Source organism: Danio aesculapii, chromosome 20 (assembly GCF_903798145.1).
Source record: "Danio aesculapii chromosome 20, fDanAes4.1, whole genome shotgun sequence".
Classification (NCBI taxonomy): Eukaryota; Metazoa; Chordata; class Actinopteri; order Cypriniformes; family Danionidae; genus Danio; species Danio aesculapii.
This window is the reverse complement of record NC_079454.1, coordinates 41811475-41835040: the sequence shown is the minus strand read 5'-3', so window position 1 is coordinate 41835040 and position 23566 is coordinate 41811475. Positions and strand designations below refer to the sequence as shown.

Genomic DNA, 23566 nt, shown 5'->3' with positions numbered 1-23566 from the left:
ACACATTTAGCTTATGGGATAAATAAAATAACTAATATACAGGTTTGTTTTTTTCAACTCTATTACTTTTGAAGGGTCACTGTTTTGAGGACTCGGAATACAGAAAAGACTCACCCTTCACCTGATGGTGGCTCTGTGACATTGCCCCTCTGACCCTGAAGCAGCAAGTCAGTAAGTTTATACTGAGACTCCAGCAGCAGAAAAGAATCCAGGTTACAGCAAAGCACGCTCAGGAGTCTTGAAGAACAGAGACAAGTTTTAAAAAGCTAACAGAGAACAAGCAATTTTACTTCAATTTTATGTTAAAAAATTTTGGTTTATTATCTTTAACCACCAAAGAACTTTCAACAATTACTGAGGATGAAACAACCATATCTGAGATTAAGTAAACTTACAAGTTAGGTAAGTAAGCAAGCAAGCAAGCAAATAAACAAAAGAATGATTCATAGTTTAATTATTTATTAATAACAATAGTTCTCTATGTGTATATTATACACACACACACTGTAAAATTTGTTTCTAAACACCTAGATGAGAAAAACTAAAGCTTTATAGATGGGATCTAAATATTTGCAGAATTTAAACTAAACTAAACCAAAAAAATAATAATAATTAAATATGCTGTATATAAAGTTTTTTAAATTTGACAAAAAGCTTTACAAAACAACTGTTTTTGATGAAAGTGTTTTAAAAACTTTAAAGAGCCCCTACTACTTTTTGAAGATTACCATTCATGCAGTGTGTAACACAGCTCTAAGTAAATGGAACATCCAGTTGAGGTTTAAATCTGAAAGTGAAAGTGCTTAAAACTACTGATTCTTTTAATTTGACTAAGAGTCAGATGAATGATTGATAATCCTTTGTTCGGATTTTTTGCCTGCACGCGTCAACATCAATACTGGACATGCAAAATATGACCTGGTGGATCTGGTAAAACGTGAACATGCCTATCCCTTTAGACACTAGGGAGTGCGAGGGATCATGGGATTGATCATGACACAAAGATTACTATCACTAAGAGATGGTCAGACATGCAGCTGAGGAGAATAAAGGGTTAAAGTTCGCTTTCACCACAATACCACAGTATACCACGTGCGGTGTTTGTTCCTGTCATTTTTCTGATGATTGATACAATTACCTACTCTGCAACGTAAAATTCGCAGCTGTTTGTTTGCCGGCTGTTTGTTATTAAAGGAAGGAGCAGCAGGTGTAGTCTACAAGTGTATGGGACTTTTTCAGTAACTGTTACACATTTGTATGGATCAGTTACTTCTTCCTCCACAGTCGACCAATCACAACAGACTGGGTCATCGGACCAATCACCACAGATTAGCTTCATGCAAAGGAGGGGTTTGGGAACAAATGAATCACTGAACAAATCATATTGGAGTCGCTATACCTCTTCTCTCCTGCCTCTCCCTCTCTCTCTCCTTTTTCTGTCTGTCACTCTGACATGATGAATCCTTTCCACGCTGAGCTCCCGTTAGCCTCCTAGTTAGCTTACTCATCTAACGCTACGATAACGTCTTCTTCTGTACCCTCATTGATGACGAACAGAGTTCGGAAAAGGGTGACTAACATTTTAGATACAAATCAATTCTATTAAGATGCTGCTAACGTTTAACACCAGGTGGAAAATAACTGTATATAGAACATTATACACATATGAAATAGGCTAAACATTATTAAATACCCACGAGGCAATTGTGACTTTACATCATGTTTTCTTCCTATTAAAAATAAATATATTTCCAATCTGATATGTAATGGGGAGAGAAAAAGTAGCACGAGTTCAGCAGACGGTGAATTCGAAACCGTTAATGATCGATCGCGTCAAAAAAGGTTGCCGTGCGCTTTACGAGGTATGCCACTCACGCTGTCATTTGCCGCACTCTTTTTACTTATCTTGTCTCTGTCAATGAGACATTGATGCGCGGAAACCATGAATATAGCTTATTCCAATTAGGTGCGCTATTTGCACTTAGCCTAAAAACACTCCGAAATTGGCTTTATTTTCTCTCCTCACAGGGGCCCCAAGAGCGCACGGGCCCCTAGGCCTGTGCCCATAAGGCCCATTGGTTAATCCTGCCCTGCACATTAGTAAGTATGAGTTTATGAATTCCGTTCAATGACGCATTCCCAGAAAAATAAATAAATAAATAAAAATTATACATATACATGTATATATATATATATATACATGTATATATATATATATATATATATATATATATATATATATATATATATATATATATATATATATATATATATATATATATATATATATACATACATATATATTATACATATAAATAAATAGATATATATATATATATCTAATTTAATTAATTTAATATATATATATAATATTAATATAATTTAATATTAATATATTTAATATTAATTTTATATATATAATTAATTTCATTCATTCCTTTTCTTTTCCGCTTAGTCCCTTTATTAATCCGGGGTCGCCACAGCAGAATGAACCGCCAATTTATCCAGCATATTTTTACACAGCGGATGCCCTTTCAGCCGCAACCCATCTCTGGGAAACATCCATACACACTCACTCACTATGGAAAATTTTGCCTACCCAATTCACCTGTACCGCATGTCTTTGGACTGTGGGGGAAAAGCGAGCACCAGGAGGAAACCCAAGCGAACGCAGGGAGAACATGCAAACTCCACACAGAAACGCCAACTGACCCAGCCGAGGCTCGAACCAGCGACCTTTTTGCTGTGAGCACTACCTACTGCGCCACTGCGTCACCCACATAATTAATTTTATATATATATATATATATATATATATATATATATATATATATATATATATATATATATATATATATATATATATATATATATATATATATTTATTTATTTATTTATTTTTTTTTTTTATGTTGAAAGAGTAATAAATCATGAAATCCTGCAGTGAAATGATGGGATGAGGAGGACACATATCAGCTTTGGAGACATACAAGGTACTGAAATGCTGGGTGGTGAGGTGACACAGATTTTCACATCTGATGGTTTCAAACGATGTGATTCAATGCAGCTGAGCAAAGCTGATTGTTGAGGATTTTCTCTTACCACAAACATTCACTATCATCCAACTGCATCCTATTTTGTATTTTTATACTATGCTTTAAAAGTATATCCTTTTAAATATTTAGTACAATGTAATAAGTCACGCACTGACAATACTTTCACCTGTTCTAGCTTAAAAATGCAGAAATACCCTTTGTAAATAGATGGAGGAATACAATAAGGAAATAGATAAGGAATACAAAGCGCGTGTTGAAAGCAATACATTTATAAAATGTCATTTTTTTCTCTCATTAATATTAACTCATGGCTCATTAGTAGACATTACCTACTTACTTTGTTATGTCAAAAGCTCAATTTAATTAGTTCTTGATCATTAGACTTGATGTTTTAGTAGCTTCCATCTGTAACTAGTTACCTTGGAACGTGCCTTCGCCCAAAACCACTGGCTGTGAAGTCAGCGGCCTTAGCTTTCAGATGCTGCTAATGGACTGCGACTCTGATCACAAGGATGAGTGGGCTATCCAAAGCATAATAAATGTCAGATGGTTGGATGCTGATAATCTTAACAGCACTCAGCTCTTCAAAGTCAGAGCATAGCTAGATGTATTTACTGTGGGCTGATGAAAGATTCGGTGATGCAACACAAAGGGTAAAAGATGTTAGATTAGATTTGCAATAATAAGACTAGATTTTGGCAATCTATTTAGAAGTGAGAAACAAGTCAGCTGTGGCGATAAGCCTTTTGTGCGTGACAGCAAAAATGACTCAATGAAAGTGAAAAATATGTAACTAATTAATTAAAAATACATACTGCTACATACTGAATTTTAATTATACAGATTAAATGCATACTTAACAATTCCGATTGAGTACTTTTTTAATATATAGTGCATAGCCTCAAATCTGACACAAGAGGGCAATTTATACATACTGTAGAAGTCTGTGATACTGAAACTAGATAGAAATACTTAAGCTGAAGGACTTCAAACCACACCCAGAGTGACAGAGGGTGTAAATTACATGCCGTTTCGCAAAACAGACCATTCCATGTAAACACAAGAGTGTGGGATTTGTTTATACAGCACTTAAGTCTTCGAAGAGTCATGGTTTTGTCATATCCCACAGACCCACACCCAGGAACTCTTATTACTTTACGCACCTGTTCACCTCTTGAACCCTGCCATCCCAAAAGCCAGACATTTATAAAATGAGTCATTTTTATCAAATCACAGATGTGCTGCACCTACAGGCTGGGTTTTGTTTTGCTACTTAAAAAATATAGATATTTTAGCTATTTACAACTACTATTGGAAAGCATGTTTAACAGTTACCTTAAGAGTTGTTATCTTATGTAACTAGGCAATATTCAAAAGAATGAACCTTGACTCATTTCAGCTTATTGATTTTTTTTTAAGTTAAGCTTTTGTAAACTGTGCTGATCAAACAATGTTTCTCTAGGTAGGATGGTCAATTCTAGTGTATGTGGGCAGGTAATAGGATTGTGATATTATTATTTAGTGACTACAGACTTAAAGCAGTTAATTTCTTCTTTGACAAGTAAAAGACATGTTGTCGAATGCTGGTAACCAAACAATTCCTGCATGTGCAAAAAATACAATGAAAGTCTATGCCAACCAAACATGTTTACAACATTTACAGCAATTTTGTACAGGCAAGTTCTAGAGGGAAGACATGTGATTGGAAATATCAAGTTGGGGATAAACATTTATCCACACTGCTATAGCAATGACTGTTTATATTTGGGAAAGATCCTTGCTTTGGAAATTACTTCCGTGCTATATACATAGATCCGATATACAACAGACATTCTGTCTCCAAAAGTTTGCATATATGACTACACCATCTAGGGAGCAGCTCTGTTGATATACAGCCACCAAGAACACCCATTAACTGCATGCCATCATACAGTATTAAAGTCCTTAAGAAGACAGTAGCAACTGCATTGCAATGGCATGAAAATAAATAAATAAATAAATCTTAACAAAATCATGGTACTAGTAATTCCTCTTCTTCTCCTTATTAATCTCAATAGATATATACACTGTATATCACATACGGACCCTGAGCATGTGTCAATAGTGCTGCCACATTTGTACAGTGCTCCCAGGACAAAAGTCATTCAACCGCACTAGTCAAAACCAAAGCCTATGTGAAGATGCTGGAATTTAGCACTGTATGCAGGTGTAGTTATGAGCAAACAAAGATAACAAAAGCATAAAGGCAGAACATTTCATAGGTAAGATTTAGTTTTTTACGTTTTTGTATGCTACAAATTTTTGTGCTCAACAAGTAACGTTATTAAAGATAATACAGTCTCTTACTGCACTGACCATAATTCATTTAATTAATAACAATACATTAATTTCAAAGAAGCGCTACCCTGTACTAAAATGGCGGCTCTATTGACGTATTCCTTAGACAACAACAGGGTAAGTGACATCTAATGTAAATATCTATGATCAATCTCCATCTGATTTCACTCCACTAGCAACTAATTATGGCCAAAATCCCATTAAAAGTCTTTGAAGACTACCACTAGAAAAGCTCCTTTCTACCTTAACCCACTACTAGAAACGTATGCTCCTTCCTGCCAGCTCAGGTCACTAAATCAGTGACAATTTATTGTTCTTACCCAGCAAGGCAAAACATCACTCACTAAAACCTTCACCCTTTCTGTTGGAATTAGATGTCAACCTCCAAGAAAACTGCTGAAGTCATCATATCTTGTGTGAAGCAACTGAATACACACTTCTTTCAAACTCTTAAAACAATGAACAATATATTGTTCGAGAATCTATATCGGAATGTGTGTATCTAAAATAACCAGTTTAGGATTAGATTATTATTATAGGTTTAAAGATAGCGATATTAATAAATATTATTAGTTTTAAACTAATTTATAAAATGATGACCATATTATTTTACATTTACATGTAACTGTTGTATTTTGAATACTGTTTGACTCCCCAGAAAATTTATTTTATTTTTAACTTTGCTCTTTTGTATTTATATGTGCTTGTAAGGAATATTTAATGCAGATGCACTGCATAGAAAAAGACTTGATCATCCAAGTCGATCTAAATTAATGGATCTTTCCAAAAGGGCTATTTAAATCATCTGCTGAAATTATATTCATAACGCAATATATTGCAGCAAAGCAAAATATCGCAACGTCAGATTTGTCCTATATTGTGCAGCCCCAACGAACACATCCACACACGTGCATAAACAAGCACACACACTTTCCAGCCACCTCACCACAACTTTTTTTTTTTTTACTTTGTGTATTAAGACTGCTATTGGCTCCTAGAATAATTTCTTTGGCTTCTTTTTTTAAATAAATACATAAATGGAATTTTTTAGTTTCAACTTTTAAGTGTGCAAACAATGTTTTTATTTACATTATTTACATTAATATGAACTGCTTCCAGATAAGCTGGGTAATTATTATATTTTCATGTATATTTACCAAAATACGCAGGATATCACTTTTTCATCTCAACTCTATTAAGGGAAAGACAACAAAACTAACATGACAGCATCAAATAAACAGCTCTTGCTTTCCATCATAACAATCGATCTTCAGATTGCCAAAGGCAACGTTCTCTGCACCGAGGCAAAATGCCATATAAAGATTTAGATTCAGGCGGAATAACACAAACACAGCAGAAACAAACAGGTAGACAGAATGCTTATTTACAATCTCATTCAAAATTGAGACTTCAGCCCTAGATCTTAGCTGCCATGCATCACATTGTAGATTAAAATAACTGCTCAATACTTTTTCCATGTCTATAAAAGGTTTAATGCTCAAATAGAAAAACAAATCGTCTGCTATTAAAAAAAGTCATACTGCGTTGCAGAGGTTCCCAACTAAGAAACACAAATATATTGCGATAATTAACCATTTTCTAATTTATCACGATTAAGAGAAGTTAAATGGGAGAGAGGGAAAAAGCTCTCTATATTTTTCTGCTGTCAAAGATTGCGTATCCAATTGACCTCTACAGTGTTTTGGCAGTTGCCTAATTAAGCCGATGCCAACATGGACTGATTGTTTTGACATCTCATCCATGAAAAACATCAATAAAACAACACAAGATAAAACAGGCTAAAATAAATAGTTCACTCGAAGTGTGCTCAAACATTGTTTGTGGATAGCGAGTTTTGTGCTGTGAATTATAGACTACTGAATGAAAACACTAAAACTTTTCTTTTCAAAGCAACTGAAGATATTAATGTAAATATAAAAATATGTCCTATATTCTGCAATAAATTTATATTGTTGGGCTGTTCATGACATTAGCTATTTTTATGCGCATTTTTGATATACACCATAATAAAATGTTAGGATAAACGTTTTATTTGATAAGAAAAGATGCGCATAAACTGAGATGGAAATACTTTAACCGAACAAATTCCAGTATGTACATAAAAAAGTCATGTGATTTTATTATTAGAGATCATGTGATGATTAAAAATGTGTGTGAAAGGACAAACCAGCAGGCTGAGCACATTGTAAAACATCTGAAATGTTGTTTTGGTCATTCTAAAATACCTTAACCATTTCAGTATTAGTGTTATTATATTTTTAATGACCTCCAGAATTGTCAGGAGCATCTACAGTATGCTCCGCGTCTTACGCCTTCAAACGCCACCACGCATTCATTGCACATGGGCATACTGTCTTCTGAGGCGCATATGATTTATTAAATAAATAAAAAATACACAAGGATTCTCTTACCACAGTAAATTCCTTTTTTACACTTGATATTTGGCACCAGTTCACCAGGAAGTGACGATTTTGTTCTCTTAGGGTGCTTTTTACACTAGCCCTTATGGTCTGCACCCGGGTTCATTTGATATCAGAGTACGGTACGTTTTAGCTAGTGTGAACATGTCTTCTGAACTCGGTTGCGCACCCGTGAACTGTACCCGAGTCCACCTGAAAGAGGAGGTCTGGGGTACGGTTCATGCAACTCTGGACAGGTTCACTTCTTGTATGAATGCATTCGTACCAAATAACAGAAGTGAACCGCCAACTGCACAACAAACTATTGTTTTTATAACGCTGAGCCAGGGCAAGCACAGTGATAATGCCTGCTTGCCTCCTCCAAAAACTGCTTCTACAGACATTGCGTTATGTTCTGAACGTTTATAATATTTTTGTGGCAGATGGACACGAGTCGCTTTCTGTATGTCCAAAACCAAAATATCAAGTAAAAGCAGAATGACCGCGATGTGCTTATGTCTTTCCATTTTGGGGCTTTACTTCAGTGTCTTTCACCTAGCAACAGCCGTACACACAACAGCAGTTCAATGATACAAGCGTACAAGTGTTCAGGAGGAAAAAAACAGTGTGAACACAAGCCAACAGTGAAGGTGGCAAGGGGGCACAATCAAACTTGGGGTATGGTCCAGGCAATTGAAACAAGTGTGAAAGCACCCTTAGACTAATTAGATGGAAACGCTGCTTTATTCGCATGTCTTATATGCGATATTCCAGTTTTACGCATAAATTTAATTCTCATTTTTGCAACATAATTTGTATTACTACCCTGATTTTCATATTCAAATCTGCCGTGGAGGGTTACAATATGCTATATTCATAATGAAAACACTGACATAATCAGTTTTTAAGAGCCCCAATAAGTTTTTGAAAATGACCTTCCATGTAGTGTGTAACACGGCTCTAAGTGAAGTGAAATATCCAGCTAAGGCTTAAATCTGAAAGAGCACTGTGTTTAAAACTATTGATTCATCTCCAAAAGAGTCGACTCATCGTGCTTCAATTGAATCGTCTTGATAATGAGTCTTTTGCCATGCCGGCATGACGTGAATACTGAACTTAAGCCCCGCCCAACTTTTGTGCGTGCAAACCCGGGAAAATTGAAACCCCCAGCCCCGCCCACAAACACAGTAGCAAAGAAAAAGAAGAACACTGTAACAGACGCCGATTGAATCATATCGCGAAGACACTGTGCTCAGCTGTATATTATTGGAAGTGTGAGGGGAAAGTTCGTGTTATTTTCTCTACCCAAAGATGAAACTGTGAAGAGTCAGTGGTTGAGGTTTATTTTTGCAAAAAAACCTCAGCATTACTGCCCAAGCCTTGTGCTGCGTTCCCATAATTATTCTGACGAGTGCTTCAGCAATCAACACGCTTACAACAGGGGATTCATCGGCCATTTATTTAAGGAAGGATCAAAAAAGACTATTGATGTGTGGGACTTTGTCAGAGCTAGACAGAAACTTTACAGTACACAGTTCATAGACCTGTTTCTTCCTCCATTTCACAATTGTAAGTGTTTCCGATTAAAATGGTTGCCTCCTTGTTTTCTCTAGCTCACAAATTATGTATTTAATTGTGTTTTGTAAATGGTAACCGCTTGTAGTGTATCTGGTTAACTCATATTCTCATATTGCATCTAATTAAAATCTAAAGTCTAATTGAAATTACAAGAGTTTTCCTGGGACGAATAACGAAACGGGAGGGTGGCGGGAGATGGATCTGAAATGCGGGAGATGGGTCTGAAATACGGGAGACTCCTGGGAAAAACTGAAGTGTTGGCAGGTATGCTCACACATACACTATGCACTCTGACTACTTCAATACTGTCGATAAGCCATGTTGGGCATTTCACTCTGTCTTGCGCTGAAACCAGTCGACCAACAGCAACAGACTGGGTCATCGGTCCAATCAGCACAGATTAGCATCGCGCTAAGTAGGGGTTTGGGAACAAATGAGTCGCTGAACGAATCATATGGGAGTCGCTGGGATAATTAGGTAAAAATAAATGCATATTATAAGACAATGAAAGTGTTTTTTGACCTTGCATGCACATCAGCCTGTTGTTGGAAACCCCCAAAACCAAAATATGACCCCTTTTAATGTAAATTGGGGCTCTTTAATATAAATACGACTGGTGGGGGAAATAATTGGCACAGCACTGTGTATCTTTGCAAATGTGTAGCCTCCGGTAAGTGATCTCAAGAGCTGAACAAACTTTAATTAATAAAGCTGATTTAAAAAAAAAAAACACAATTTATTTTTAAACTATCATCATTTCTTGATGTATGTGGACCAAATTCATCAAAAGTGTTCCTTTTTAATAAGTAGGTGGATTACACCAGTCATTTCTGCTTCCTTTGAGAGCCCTAGAACTCTTTCATATCCTGGTATCATCCTGTCTGGTATTAATTCAGGATAATCATAGCGCAGAGAACACAAAGAGCTGAATCAATCAGCCATTGATCCCCAGAGAAGAATGAATGGAGAAAAAGGGCTAATCAGATAATAAACCTCTATAAGGACCCTCTATCACTTCTGCGTTCTTCCTGTCCATTTACTGGTAGAGAGAACTGAACTATTGATCTTACCTCAGGCCAAACGTGTGGGACTGTTCATAGTTGAAAAGAGAGTGAATCTTTGCGTCTGAGTTAATAATGATGAGACGGTCCATCAGGTCCTGACGGGAAGAGCGAGTGATTATCAAACATGCATAATTTCAAAGTAAATGTGACACAAGGCCACAGTGAGTTCTAAGATGGGAGGTACATCGCGGTCAAAGTCTGCCCTCAAATGATCATGATCTGAACTGCAAATGCAAGAGAATCTGAGAAGGGATATCATACTCAACATTTTCGCTAAGAAACAGTATTGCTAAAGAAACAGGTTCAGATATCAGTCATACTGAAGTAACCGTGACTGATGTGAGATTCATGTGATCAAAGCTCATCCATCTATCCATCATTTTATCTGTCTGTCTGTCTGTCTGTCTGTCTGTCTGTCTGTCAGTCTGTCTATCTATCATTTTATCTGTCTGTCTATCTATCTATCTATCTATTTATCTATGTATCTATCTATCTATCTTTTCATCTATATATCTATCTATCTATCTTTTCATCTATCTATCTTTTCATCTATCTATCTATCTATCTATCTATCTATCTATCTATCTATCTATCTATCTATCTATCTATCTATCTATCTATCTATCTATCTATCTATCTATCTATCTATCTATCTATCTATCTATCTATCTATCTATCCTAATATATTGGTGGTAACTAACATACTTGTTATTTTAAATAGTTTCTTACTTGTCTGGTAATACTGAGAAAAGTTAACTATGTATACATTATGCCTCAGGAAGTCAGGTAAACAGAGACGGCTGTGGGCGGCTAGGACTAAACACGTATAGGCAAGTCTGGGTTAGAGAAGCAGGTCATCCAATCTCTTGTACTCACTAAAACTGATGTGGCCATCTCCCTCAGATTGTACTCGGTCTTGTTAGGAAGTGCTCTATGTCCCAGAAGCTCCCACACAGCGTGAGGTGAAGAAAGCAGATTCACTAGAGACAGGAAGGACTGCGCGCACACAAAAAAACACTGTGGAGTTCACTCATAGCCACTTTCATGTTGATATTTTTAAACTAGCAGTTCTAAAATATATAACCCCCTTTTTCATTATGCTTGTTTTTTTATTGGATTACTTAACATAAAATGGTCTGTATTATTATCTTTTATCAAATGTAATATCCAGCAACTGGATAATGTTAAAGGTGCCATAGAATGCATTGATACAATGTGTTAAATCAGAATTATGTTGTTTAGGTGTGTGCACAAATTCCACAGAAATGGTTTTGACCATACTTAGAAAGGGTCGTGAATATTAATAAGCACTCCTCTGACAGTCCAGCAGGTCATGTCAGTGTCTGACTCTCGCTCTCTCTCTCTCACGCACACACACAAATTTCACTATTTGAACATTAAACTAACAAAATATACATGTAAACAGACCTTAAGCCTCCTCAGGGTGGCTCTGAAAATATTTCTAATACACATATCATGCGTTTTTAATTCTGACGAGCTTGGATGGATGCCCATTTCACAGAACTCCTTACTCTTCCTTAAAGCCTGTCCTATTTTCAAAATTATTGTCCCACACATATAGTAGGTATAATACAAGCTTAAATAAACTTTAAAATAATTTGATTGGCCTTATTCAGTGGGATTTTAAACTTACAAAATTTAAATGAGAATGAGGAAACAATGGAGCTTGAAACTCACGGTATGATTTTTATTATTCAGCTATGCCTAGGTATTTCCAGACTTTCATTCAAAGGCACCTCAAACCATATAAATGGACTGTGAATGCAGTTTTATGTTAACTTAAAAGGTTGATTTAATCATAGAACCTTGAGGCAGCTCCTGTCAATAGGGTCCATTGGAGTAGATTTTGGATGGACCACCCTTACATCCTCTCGTCCACATTCCAAAGCTGACCACAGCTCCACCACAATTGTCTGGACAAATCCTGTAAATCCACTTAAAGTTTAACTAGTTTAATCAAGTTTCCGTGTTAAAACATTTCCTTCAACATTGAGCAATGCTATCTGACTAAAGTCATAAAATTCCCTCAATCAAACACTAACCATGTAAAAACACAACCAGCAGCACATTAACATAACCTTTGTTACGTGAAGCTATCGGGGCAAAAAAAATGGAAAATATTCTTGAGGTACATTTAATTGGTGATTAAAAAGACTTCCAGCTACCTGAGGTTTGCAAGGCCACAATTCCTGGGGCTGTAGTGGCCACTTGGGTCACCATAACACCATAACCGAACTTCTCACATCTGCTGACCTGAGATAAGAAAAAGAATAGAGGAAATACACATGGATCAATTTTACTGTGTCTACAAGTACAAGTATATATATATATATATATATATATATATATATATATATATATATATATATATATATATATATATATATATATTCATAAATATATAGAAAATCTTCAGTTGCCATTGATTCCTACTGTATTTTCTGTCCATGCAATGAAACAGAGACCCTTAGGCTCCCAATATTCCTCAAAATATCTTCTGTGTTTCACAGTAGAAAGAAATAATCTCAGAGTGAGTAAATAAATGCAGAATTTTCATTTTGGTTGAATTTTTTGGTTTAATTTAAAAGCCACTAATATTCCTGTTAGTTTAAAACTCTTAATAGTGGCATCTGATTACATTACCTGCAGTTTCTTGGTGAATCTTGAGAACATGTAAGTGACACACTCGTTAATGGCTCCAGTCTGTTGAAGAAGCAGAAGTCCTTTTGGTGTGGCTGCAAAATTCAACAGGTTGTCTAACAGCATCTCTTCCCAGGCCACCCTGCACAACCAGAATAAAACGATTCAGCTAGAAAGCTAATTATCTCATTCTTGTTGATTCCATAAAAAGCAACTGACAGACCAAGCTCGAGTTCAATGTAGAAACAACCAGTTTGCGTCGAAACAGGGGAGCGTGATGGAGAGATACTCACACGCTCTGCAGCTCCTGGGACGCCAGTACTGGGGGAGCTCCAGGAACAGGAGTGGGAACTCTTTCCGACATTGAGCTTGTCTGCAGGGTAAGAAAATTCGTTGTCATGCTGGACTGCTACATGGCGTTCAAACCCCATCGGCTAAATAATGAGACGACACGTTGAGTGCAATGTCGATTCCTCACGCCGGTCAAAGCCTTCTTTATAAAGGCAGGGGAGCCCCCGGGAGGTTTCATTACTGACGGTGCAGCACTTTACGGCTGCTTCTGTATTCTACAAATCCTCTTCACGCAGCTCACAGAATGGACGTTCAGCAGTTCTTCCAACATTAATACTGTTTTGCTTGGGGAAAAACAATGCAGGCTGTGAAGCTGCTGTCCAGAATAAGTAAAAACTAAAATTGAGGTCGAAGTTTATACAACAGTTCTGTCTGGTTCTCGATTCTGATTGGCTGATAGCTGTACGATATTGTGCAATATCAGAACTCATACAGCTTGTCTATTCTTGTGTATTACTCCACCCACATAGAGTGACAGCAGATCAATAGAGTTTGACAAATATTGCAGCTGTTTGACAACATAATGTACTTTTGAGGCTTTTTTAGGCAAGAATGTAATTGTTTAGATTGCAACTATGCAGTTTATTTATAAAGATAGTGCCAATTTTAAATATTTATATAAATCTCCATCAGCCTGTCATTAAACAGAGGAAAGAGAGTTGACATTGTCCATCCACAAGATGGTGACAGACCACATAATAAGCCCTTAAAGAAGAAGAACTCGTACTTTCAAACTACAGCTGATTTTTTATGTTGCAGTGCTGTATTTATACTATAGTAATTGTAGTGTATTGAGTGTGAGATGGGACTCACATAGCAGGAATATATGTACTTTGTATTGGCCACTCTTTGTGTAACTCGGAGTTACCTTTTGGTTGGCCATCTGTTTGTTTCTAATGGGTCTTGGTTACTGCAGACTAGTTTATTAAAAAGAAGGAAAGAAGAAATGCCAGCATACGTTTAGCGTTTTTCTTTATCGCAAACACAACCGTAATCTGGTAGTGTTTGATTTGCTTTGGCTTTTTCTGGGTTAATTATTGTAAAAATCTCTCTTGTAAAAGAGAAATGCTGTGAAATGTCTCTAGACTGATGGCATTTCATGTCGTTCAGCCTTATTATCTTTAAATGTGAGCAAAATCACCTGTTTTGTCATCACACATTACCCTAGAGAATCATTCAAATACAAGCTCTAATATGACGTGTGTGAATTAGCAATGGTTTCTGTTGTTCTGACATCAGCTGCAGATGTGAATGAATGGCAGAAGAAAGTAGTTCCTCTTACAAAAGGGTTTTTATACTCTGTGTTTGATTTAATTTTTTATATACACGATTACGCCATCGAACTGTTGTATAAACGCAATATTCCACTCGTAGCAGTGCAATATGGCTGTATATCGTCACTGGTGGAACATGTGCTAATATACAGTACAGCCATAATGCACTGCTACTCATGTGATATTGCTCATTTAACATTTTCTTGACACAAATTAAGTTAGTCAGGCTAAATTGCATTTAAGTTTTTACCATGTATTTTCTATATGTACCAGTACAGTTTAAATGTTTGGAATCAGCATTTTTTTTTTTGTTTTACAGTACATTCATATTTCATATCAAGGTCAAATGGTAACATATTACTCAGTACGGGACTAAAACAGATCACATTCCCAGACAAAAAATCATCAGTCAATATCTTACAGTATGTGAGTAATAAAAGACACATGTCTTTTTGTAAATCATTACAACAATGATGACAGAGAACATGAAATATTTTATCTATGGTTTAAAGGTTACCTATCATAGTTCCCAAAATTCTGACCCAATAAAACTACAACAACAAGAAAATAAAAGCACTATTTCATCAAAGATAAGATCATTATGCAAAAACTTATTATTGCATTTCATGGGATTATATTTGTTTTACATAGAGTATATAGTTTCATGTGTAAAACATGTAAGTAATAAACAAATCAGAGCCTGAAAGATGGGCATCATTGTCAACTGCATTTAAAATCAGTAGGTCTATCTCAGTAATTACTGCACTGTAAGTTTGGATGAAGCTAAATTAATTACAAGGATAACAAGGGCATAAAGTTTTATAAAGTTCACCGTTCTCCAGGCTTGAGCAATGCACTCATGCAGGCTGTACGGCCGCAGAACTTGCAGGCCCTCGCAGGTGTTGTACATCTGCCGACAGACGAAGATGAAGGCCCCGCTCATGCCAGAAGAATTCTCCACTTGCAGCTCCTTTGCCAACAGCTTCTGGGTAAACTGCACTATTAGATGTGCTGCTGAAATGCTGTGAAAATAAGAATCCAACATATTAGCACTGTATTATTCTAATTAGATTTTAAATGGATCTGTAAATGTTAATTTAGAAAGCCCAACTTTGGTGTGCTTTTAAAGGTCCCGTGAAATTAAAATAATATTTTTTAGATGTTAGTTTCAGTCTGTTAGTTCTAAGGATATCTATTAGCTAGTGTGCTCCAAAGTGTCAAAATTTGCATTTAGAAAATATAAAACTGATATAAACATCTAAAGCACGCAGTTGGTCATGCTTTTTTTCACGTCACCTCATTCTTCAGTTTCTCATTAAATCTTGACCAATCAAATGCTCTCTAGTATCTCACATGCCCCACCCCCTACAAGATGCTTCTCATTTGCTTGAGCTCAACCATTCACTGGCAGAGCTGTGAAAAACAATTAAATGCTATTGGCTGTTTTAAAAGGGTAGGAGCAACTCCTCAAAACTCAGGGTTTCTGGTAGTACCCAGAATAGCAAAGTCCACTAAAGGAGGTAGAGTCTTCTCATTTATGGCTCTGAAAAACTCTGAAATAGCCCACCTAACAATGTCCGAGGCTCAGACACACACTCTCAATTCAAAACTAGATTAAAGACCTATCTTTTTAGTAAAGCATATCATAATGGCATGATGCATGAGTGTGCTCGATGCAGGTGAATGTGCTTGACAGTGTGCTAAGACACACTCCTCCCGTCTTAATGCACCAGACATTCCGTTGGAAACACTCCTATTCTTTACATGTTTGTTTATATAACTGCTATTTTAAGACTTCTTTTTTGCATTGAGCTATCTCTTATTTAAATACACTTTGAACAGCAGCTACACTAATTATTTTCTTTATTCTCTATTTCCACCTTGGAATACTCATCCCGAGGCCTACAGAGATTGTGCAGCACCATTGATGTGATCCAAGTCCTGTGAAGAGATGATGCCAACCATAGAGGACTTCTAGAGGTCTCCATATCCCTGGACCAGGCCGAATGCCGAGCCACTAGCTTGCTTGGTTTGGGACTTCTGGAGCTGCACATCGATGGATTTGCTCTAAAGTGTTTGGACTTTCAGCAGTGAAAATTAAGCCACGATGAAATGAACTAATTTGGGCTTTAACTGACACCGTTTCAATTCACTATAACTTCTATGTTAGGTTGCTTTGACACAATCTACTAGGGGTGTCAAAAGTAATTGCTTCTTTAGTGCACCGTAATGCAGACCCGGACAATTCGGTATCGGTTCAGTAATAATCATAACCGGTTATTGTGTATTGACGTCATTTATATCATATGCGCTATGTCTATGGCGAGGGAGGTGAGCGCGATTGTTTACAATGCTCCAACTACTTAAAAAGACAGAAGCTGTGCTCAGATTCACTGTGTGTGTGTTTGCTGAACAGTCTTTCACTGACACAGCAGAAGCCCCTATTTCACTGCAATTGAGAAAATAAAAGTAAACTCCATTTCTTTCTTTCTGTCTTTCTCACTGTGGCTCATTTGACCTGCTGCGTGACTTTTTCCTCTCCTCTTGGCTGTTAAAGAGATACTTCTGGATACAGACATGAGCATGCAAGTTTTCTCCACTATGATGGATCAGCTGTGATCGCCGCTGCAGTGTTGCCGGTTTATAAGTGAAGACCAGGGGGGTTGATTTGGTTCTGTAGAGGTGAACATAAGCAGGTAATATGTGAAGACTGGGGGGGGTGTCTGGGGCTGGGGGGCACGCCGTTTCAAAACCACCCAAATTTTTTCTGCCCGACTATGTCATTTTTTACCCACAAAATCTAATTCAAAACCGGCCAATCTGGCAACACTACACCACTGCCGTTTATCAGTGTCACTCTTCGTTGAACAGCACCTGTGGAGTAAAATATAAAATTGTGTATGGAAAGCATCGTCAATGCACAGAGATATCGAATTGAACTGAAACAATGGCATGATAATCGTAACTGAACCGAACCGTGAGACCAGTGTAGGTTCACACCTCTACAATCTACATTGTAGAGGCGCTGTAGAAATAAAGATGGCTTGAATACTCTATATCCCACCCTCTCTTCATTTTCAGCTAAGATTAAGTCAAACATAAAAAAATAAATAATAATAAAATAAAAAAAATTATATTTCAAAGCACTTATTTTTTTTCTTTTACTGCGGCCAAAAAAGGTGGAATTAGGTAAACAACATGCCCTGGTAACCAGACAGCTATTTTCTATAATGGAATTCACTTTTTGTTTCTTTCACATAGTAACTCATCTCACTCAAGTCGCAGGTGTCAAAGGGTCCTTTCTTTTATTAAGAAGTGCTTCCTTTCATCCCATGCATGTTGATGATACATGTGGCACAAGTGCCGACGAGCTCAACACGACACTATCTGAAAGAAGAAATAATGAATGTAACCTGATAGCAAAATTAGATTTACTTACCTTTCACCCTCGGCCGAGATGAGATTTCTGTCATAAAGCAGGAGTGATAAACCTCGTTCTGTGGTAGCAATCCTCGCCAGCGTGTCTGCTGTGTGAGTCAGGGCACTTTCGACGGAATTTAATTTTGGCTGTAACAAAAGACAAATTGAAAATGCTCCGGGTGAACAGTATAATGCATATAAAATGCAGCAGATGAGGTCTCTGATCAGATGTTATATCAAAGGTTACGGTTGTATTTTAGGATTTGAATTAGCAGGATTTGGATTTAGGATTTAAATTTCAGTTTGTTGTAATGATATATAATGGAAACAGCATCTTGCTTATATGTTAAATCTCCAAAAATCCTTCTCTTATTTTACAAAAGACACACTTTCATTCATCCATCCATCAATCCATATCCATACATCCACATCCATCCATCCATCCATCCAGCCATATATCCATCTATACATAGCTATTCGTCCATCCATCCATTCATCCATCTATCCATATCCATCTATCCATCTATATCTACATCTATCCATAGCTATCTATCTATCTATCTATCTATCTATCTATCTATCTATCTATCTATCTATCTATCTATCTATCTATCTATCTATCTATCTATCTCCATAGCTATCTATCTATCTATCTATCTATCTATCTATCTATCTATCTATCTATCTATCTATCTATCTATCTATCTATCTATCTATCTATCTATCTATATCCATTCATCCATCAATATATCCATCCATCTCTATATATCTATCTATCTATCTATCTATATCCATCCATCCATCCAGCCATATATCCATCTATACGTCCATCCATCCATCCATCCATCTATATCTACATCTATCCATAGCTATCTAGCTATCCATCCATCCATCCATCTATCTATCCATCCATCCATGCATCTATCTATCTATCTATCTATCTATCTATCTATCTATCTATCTATCTATCTATCTATCTATCTATCTATCTATCTATCTATCCATCCATCCATCCATCCATCCATCCATCCATCAATCCATCCATCTATCTATCTATCTATACAGTTGAAGTCAGAATCATAAGCCCCCTTTGATTTTTTTTTTCTTTTTTAAATATTTCCCAAATGATGTTTAACAGAGCAAGGGCATTTTCACAGTATGTCTGATAATATTTTTTCTTCTGAAAAGTCTTATTTGTTTTATTTTGGCTAAAATAAAAGCCGTTTTTATTTTTTTTAAAAACATTAAGGTCAAAATTATTAGCCCCTTTAAGCTATTTTTTTTTTATTGTCTTCAGAAGAAACCACCATTATACAATAAGTTGATTAATTACCCTAACCTGCCTAGTTAACCTAATTAACCTAGTTAAGCCTTTAAATGTCACTTCAAGCTGTGTGAAAGTGTCTTGAAAAATATCTAGTAAAATATTATTTACTGTCATCATGGCAAAGATAAAAGAAATCAGTTATTAGAAATAAGTTCTTAAAACTATTATGTTTAGAAACTTGTTGAAAAAAATCTCTCTATTAAACAGAAATTGGGGGAAAAAATAAACAGGGGCTAATAATTCAGGGCGCTAATAATTTTGACTTTAACTGTCTATCTATCTCTCTGTCTTTATCCATCCATCCATCCATCCATCCATCCATCTATCTAACTATCTATCGTTGCATAGGGCACACAATTGATAAACATAATAAAGGAGTTATATCATGGAAATATTTTTAAATAAGGATTTCAAAGGAAGGATACATTAAACTGACCAAAAGTGAGAGTATAAATTGCTTTCAACACTAATATTAATAATACATGTCTCAAAATTAATCTTTGCCCTAAAAAAGTACAAATTAAATACATTAAAATAACAGTAATTTAAATTGTAACAATATTGCACAAAATGCTTATTTTATTTTAAATCCATAAACGAAGTCTTGGTTAGCATAAAAATATTTCAAAAACAAATCTTACTTTGTGCAAACTTCTAAATGGTTGTTTATACACAATAATAATGATGCAGGCAAAAAAAAATTAAGAGATTTTTCTCTTATTTTTTGTCAAGGTTCTACAAACTGTAGAACACAGCAGTCAACAACACCTGAAGTGGATCAAAAAGTTTATCAAAACTGCCCTGAGGCAAGAATGGGTTTTGTTCAGTAGTTTTAGGAAAACTTTGATGAAAGGTTTTGATCCTCTTCAAATCTTGTCTACTATACAGCCACATATTTTCTCTTTTAAATAAATACCAAACGCAATAAATAAATAAACAACTGAACAATGTCAACGTTAAATAAAACTTCGACATTAACATATCAATGCCTATTCAGTAATAGGAAACTACTGTATAATTTCTATACTGAATGAGATTATTCAAATAAATGTTGACAATCACAAAAAAAAGTGACAAAACAAATAAACAAAAAAGAAGTGTAAAACAGCTTTCGCATTTCATAGCTATGTCTAGACGCTTGATTACATATGTGCTGATGGGAGTGTTCATGTTGTGCTGACCAGCTTTCCTGTGAGCAGAGTGATAAGAGGAGCCAGCAGAGTCTCAATAACAGGGATTTGGTAGAGACACTCCACAGCACACTCAGTGCGGTCACACAGGGTCCTTAACACCTCCATCACAAGATTAGTGGGGGACAGGGTATCTGGAGAATACAAACAAACACAGACATACACACCTCTCTGATAACTTATTAGGATGTTCAAGACAACTCGGTTGTTTTTGGTCTTTGGCATTACAGCAGTGCTCATTTAATGAATAATTTAAAGTGCAGCACTGAAGGTCCGATGAGGATAAAAAAAAGTTTCAGTGCAAAACTTTGACACATTTACTAACAGTTGCACTGGTTTAAACCCTGTTTTGGTGCATTAAAGGGTTGGTCTACTACGATATCATATTTTAAACTTTAGTTCATGTGTAATGTAGATGTGTGAAGATAAACAACATCTCTGAATGTAATACACTCAAAGTTCAATGCAAAGGGAGGCATTGGCTTTTACAGAGTTAGCTTAGCAAAGCCTACAGCGAACGAATTTGGAGACTACAAAAAATACATCCGGGCTAGTGAGATCACAACCATTTCAGGTTATGCGCATTCACCACGCCCATACACGCAGCAACGGGGCATGGCCAGGGGCGCTGTAATGTTATAGCAGAGAAAGCTAAAATGTCGTCCAAACACTGCTATTTCCACAGAGCTTGTTCTGTTTCTGTATTTGGGCTTCCAAAGGACACGACACAAAGAGAGAAGTGCTTACAATTTAATTTTAATTATGTTCCAGAGAATTATAAAAAATATATAGCTCTAGCATTTGACAAAGGAGAACTTCCAGTATCTCTCTGATTTCAGTGCTGGATTCGGCTAAAACCCCTGAAATAGACAAAGCTGTGGATTGTGAGCCACAACCTGTAAGTAGTTTTTATTTGTTAAAATTGATCAATTACAGGCACAGTTTCTCGCATTAACAGTATGTTGTAGCGACGACGTAAAAAAGGATGTAAACAATGGGAAATGTTTAAATGGCTGTTTGGCACCGCTTACAATTTAGCTACAAATTCATATTTATCAGTCAAAACACTGTAAACACCCACCATCATCAGCATTGCTGTAGTGTCTCTCTATGTGGCCACTTTCATTCTACATCTCAAATAACAAACTCGCAAAAGATATGTTAACATTTCATATTACTTACACATGCTTATTCCGAATATATGTGAAAGGCACTTGTCAGATTTTATTTAAGAGAGCAGGCGTGAGGTTTAGCTGTGTGCTCTTCATTTTCTGTCTTATTCAGCTACTGTTTACACCGCACAAAAACAAAAATGCGCAGTGGACCACCCCTTTAAAATATTTGTATGGAAAAAGGAATGAACATTTAAAGTTGACCTTTTTTATTTGAGTTTCCCTTTCAGATGCTCCATTTATGGTAGTTTTTAAAATGAATCATGCAGTTAGATTTACTAATTTTGTGGTAGTTAAGTAACTGATAATTGTTCATCATTCAGCACCTCAAAAAGAAAATCTGGGTTTTCTCCACCTTTTAAGTTTTTTTTCAAATGACAAAAAAAGGTGCAATTAATAAACATATCCCAAACCACATTATGTTTACTCATACTGCCCTAGGTAAAATGTGTTTGTCATTATAAATATGAGCTGTGTTCTTTAATTTGTGCATTAAAAAAAAATAATAATAAAAATAAAAAAAACACTACCCATTAGGCTGGGACGATAACAGGTTTCAAGGTTTACCGCAGTTTGGAAAAGTAAAGGTTTTAAAACCGCTAAAATTTTCTGTTTTTTATTGGGTTTTTTAATGTGTTGTAAGAAAATCTGTGTTTTTGAAACAAATGAAGAGAGAGGAAGTCAATGATTTGTTTTAATAATTTAGCCTAACATGTTTAAAAAGGTTTTTTTTACCCAGAAACTAAAAAAAAAACTTATTTTAGAGCAGTAATCACAATACTGTGATACTGTAAAACTGTGATATTTTTATCCAAGGTTATCATCCCATCAGAAACTTATAACAGCCCATGCCTATTACCTATAAAACTTTCTACTACCATCAGATTCAATGCTTTTATGGAATTGTGTCTAACACTAATTTGCCGCGTTTGTAAATATGGTTCATGATAAACTTTAAAAAAAATTAAATAATAATATTCTTCAGTTTGTGTTTTATAGTTTACACTAGCTGGTTCCCCCAAATATGAGATTTACTAATCATTTACTCTAAATTCCTATGACTTTCTTTCTATGTTGCTAAATTGACAGACACTATTTTCAAGGCAATTAAATAAATAATGTTTAACGTTTTTACACAAGAAAGGGGCCATTTGATATTCTTCAGAAATGTACTTTGCATTGAAAGAGACTCATATAGGTTTAGAACAACATGTGCGTGAGTAAGAATGCCAGGTTTTAATTTTTGTTGGACTCTTTCATCTCAAACTTCTAACCCAATAATCAGTTTCACATGATATATTGTATAACCACTTAAAGTGAACTTGATAAGATTTATAATCCCAAGGAAGTGAGCGGGTTCATTAACCAGAGGTACACATAATAGAACGTTGTCTTGGTCATGATAGAGTAATGCAATCTGGCACACCCATATTAGCACCTTCTACATAATCTTAAAAATCACAAGCTCAGACTTTCAGGCTAACTCCTTATGGGCAGATAATTAGATTGTATCACTACAATAATGATATGACGCACCTGCAAGTGCCGTCTCACCGCAGGATGGTTTTGGGTGTTGGTACATTATATTGATCAGAATCACGACTAAGTCGGTCAAAGTTACCGGATCTGAAACAGACAACAAATTACACATGTATACTTTTAATTGAGATTAGTTATTCTCAAACATCATCCACTACATAAGTTGGTTTCCTCCCC

General features: G+C 35.9%; 1 protein-coding gene across 1 annotated transcript in view; it reads right to left on the bottom strand.

Moving 5' to 3' along the window:
- The window catches only part of tbc1d32 (TBC1 domain family, member 32), a 72472-nt gene that overhangs the window by 34783 nt on the left and 14123 nt on the right, over positions 1-23566 (bottom strand). The window contains exons 14-24 of the mRNA XM_056481515.1: positions 23387-23476; positions 20670-20812; positions 18181-18308; positions 15574-15763; positions 13410-13489; positions 13120-13258; positions 12642-12729; positions 12282-12400; positions 11332-11451; positions 10462-10550; positions 115-237 (exon numbers count right to left, since the gene is read on the bottom strand). Coding sequence (XP_056337490.1) covers positions 115-237; positions 10462-10550; positions 11332-11451; positions 12282-12400; positions 12642-12729; positions 13120-13258; positions 13410-13489; positions 15574-15763; positions 18181-18308; positions 20670-20812; positions 23387-23476 — 1309 coding nt within the window. The remainder of the gene's footprint in view (positions 1-114; positions 238-10461; positions 10551-11331; positions 11452-12281; positions 12401-12641; positions 12730-13119; positions 13259-13409; positions 13490-15573; positions 15764-18180; positions 18309-20669; positions 20813-23386; positions 23477-23566) is intronic.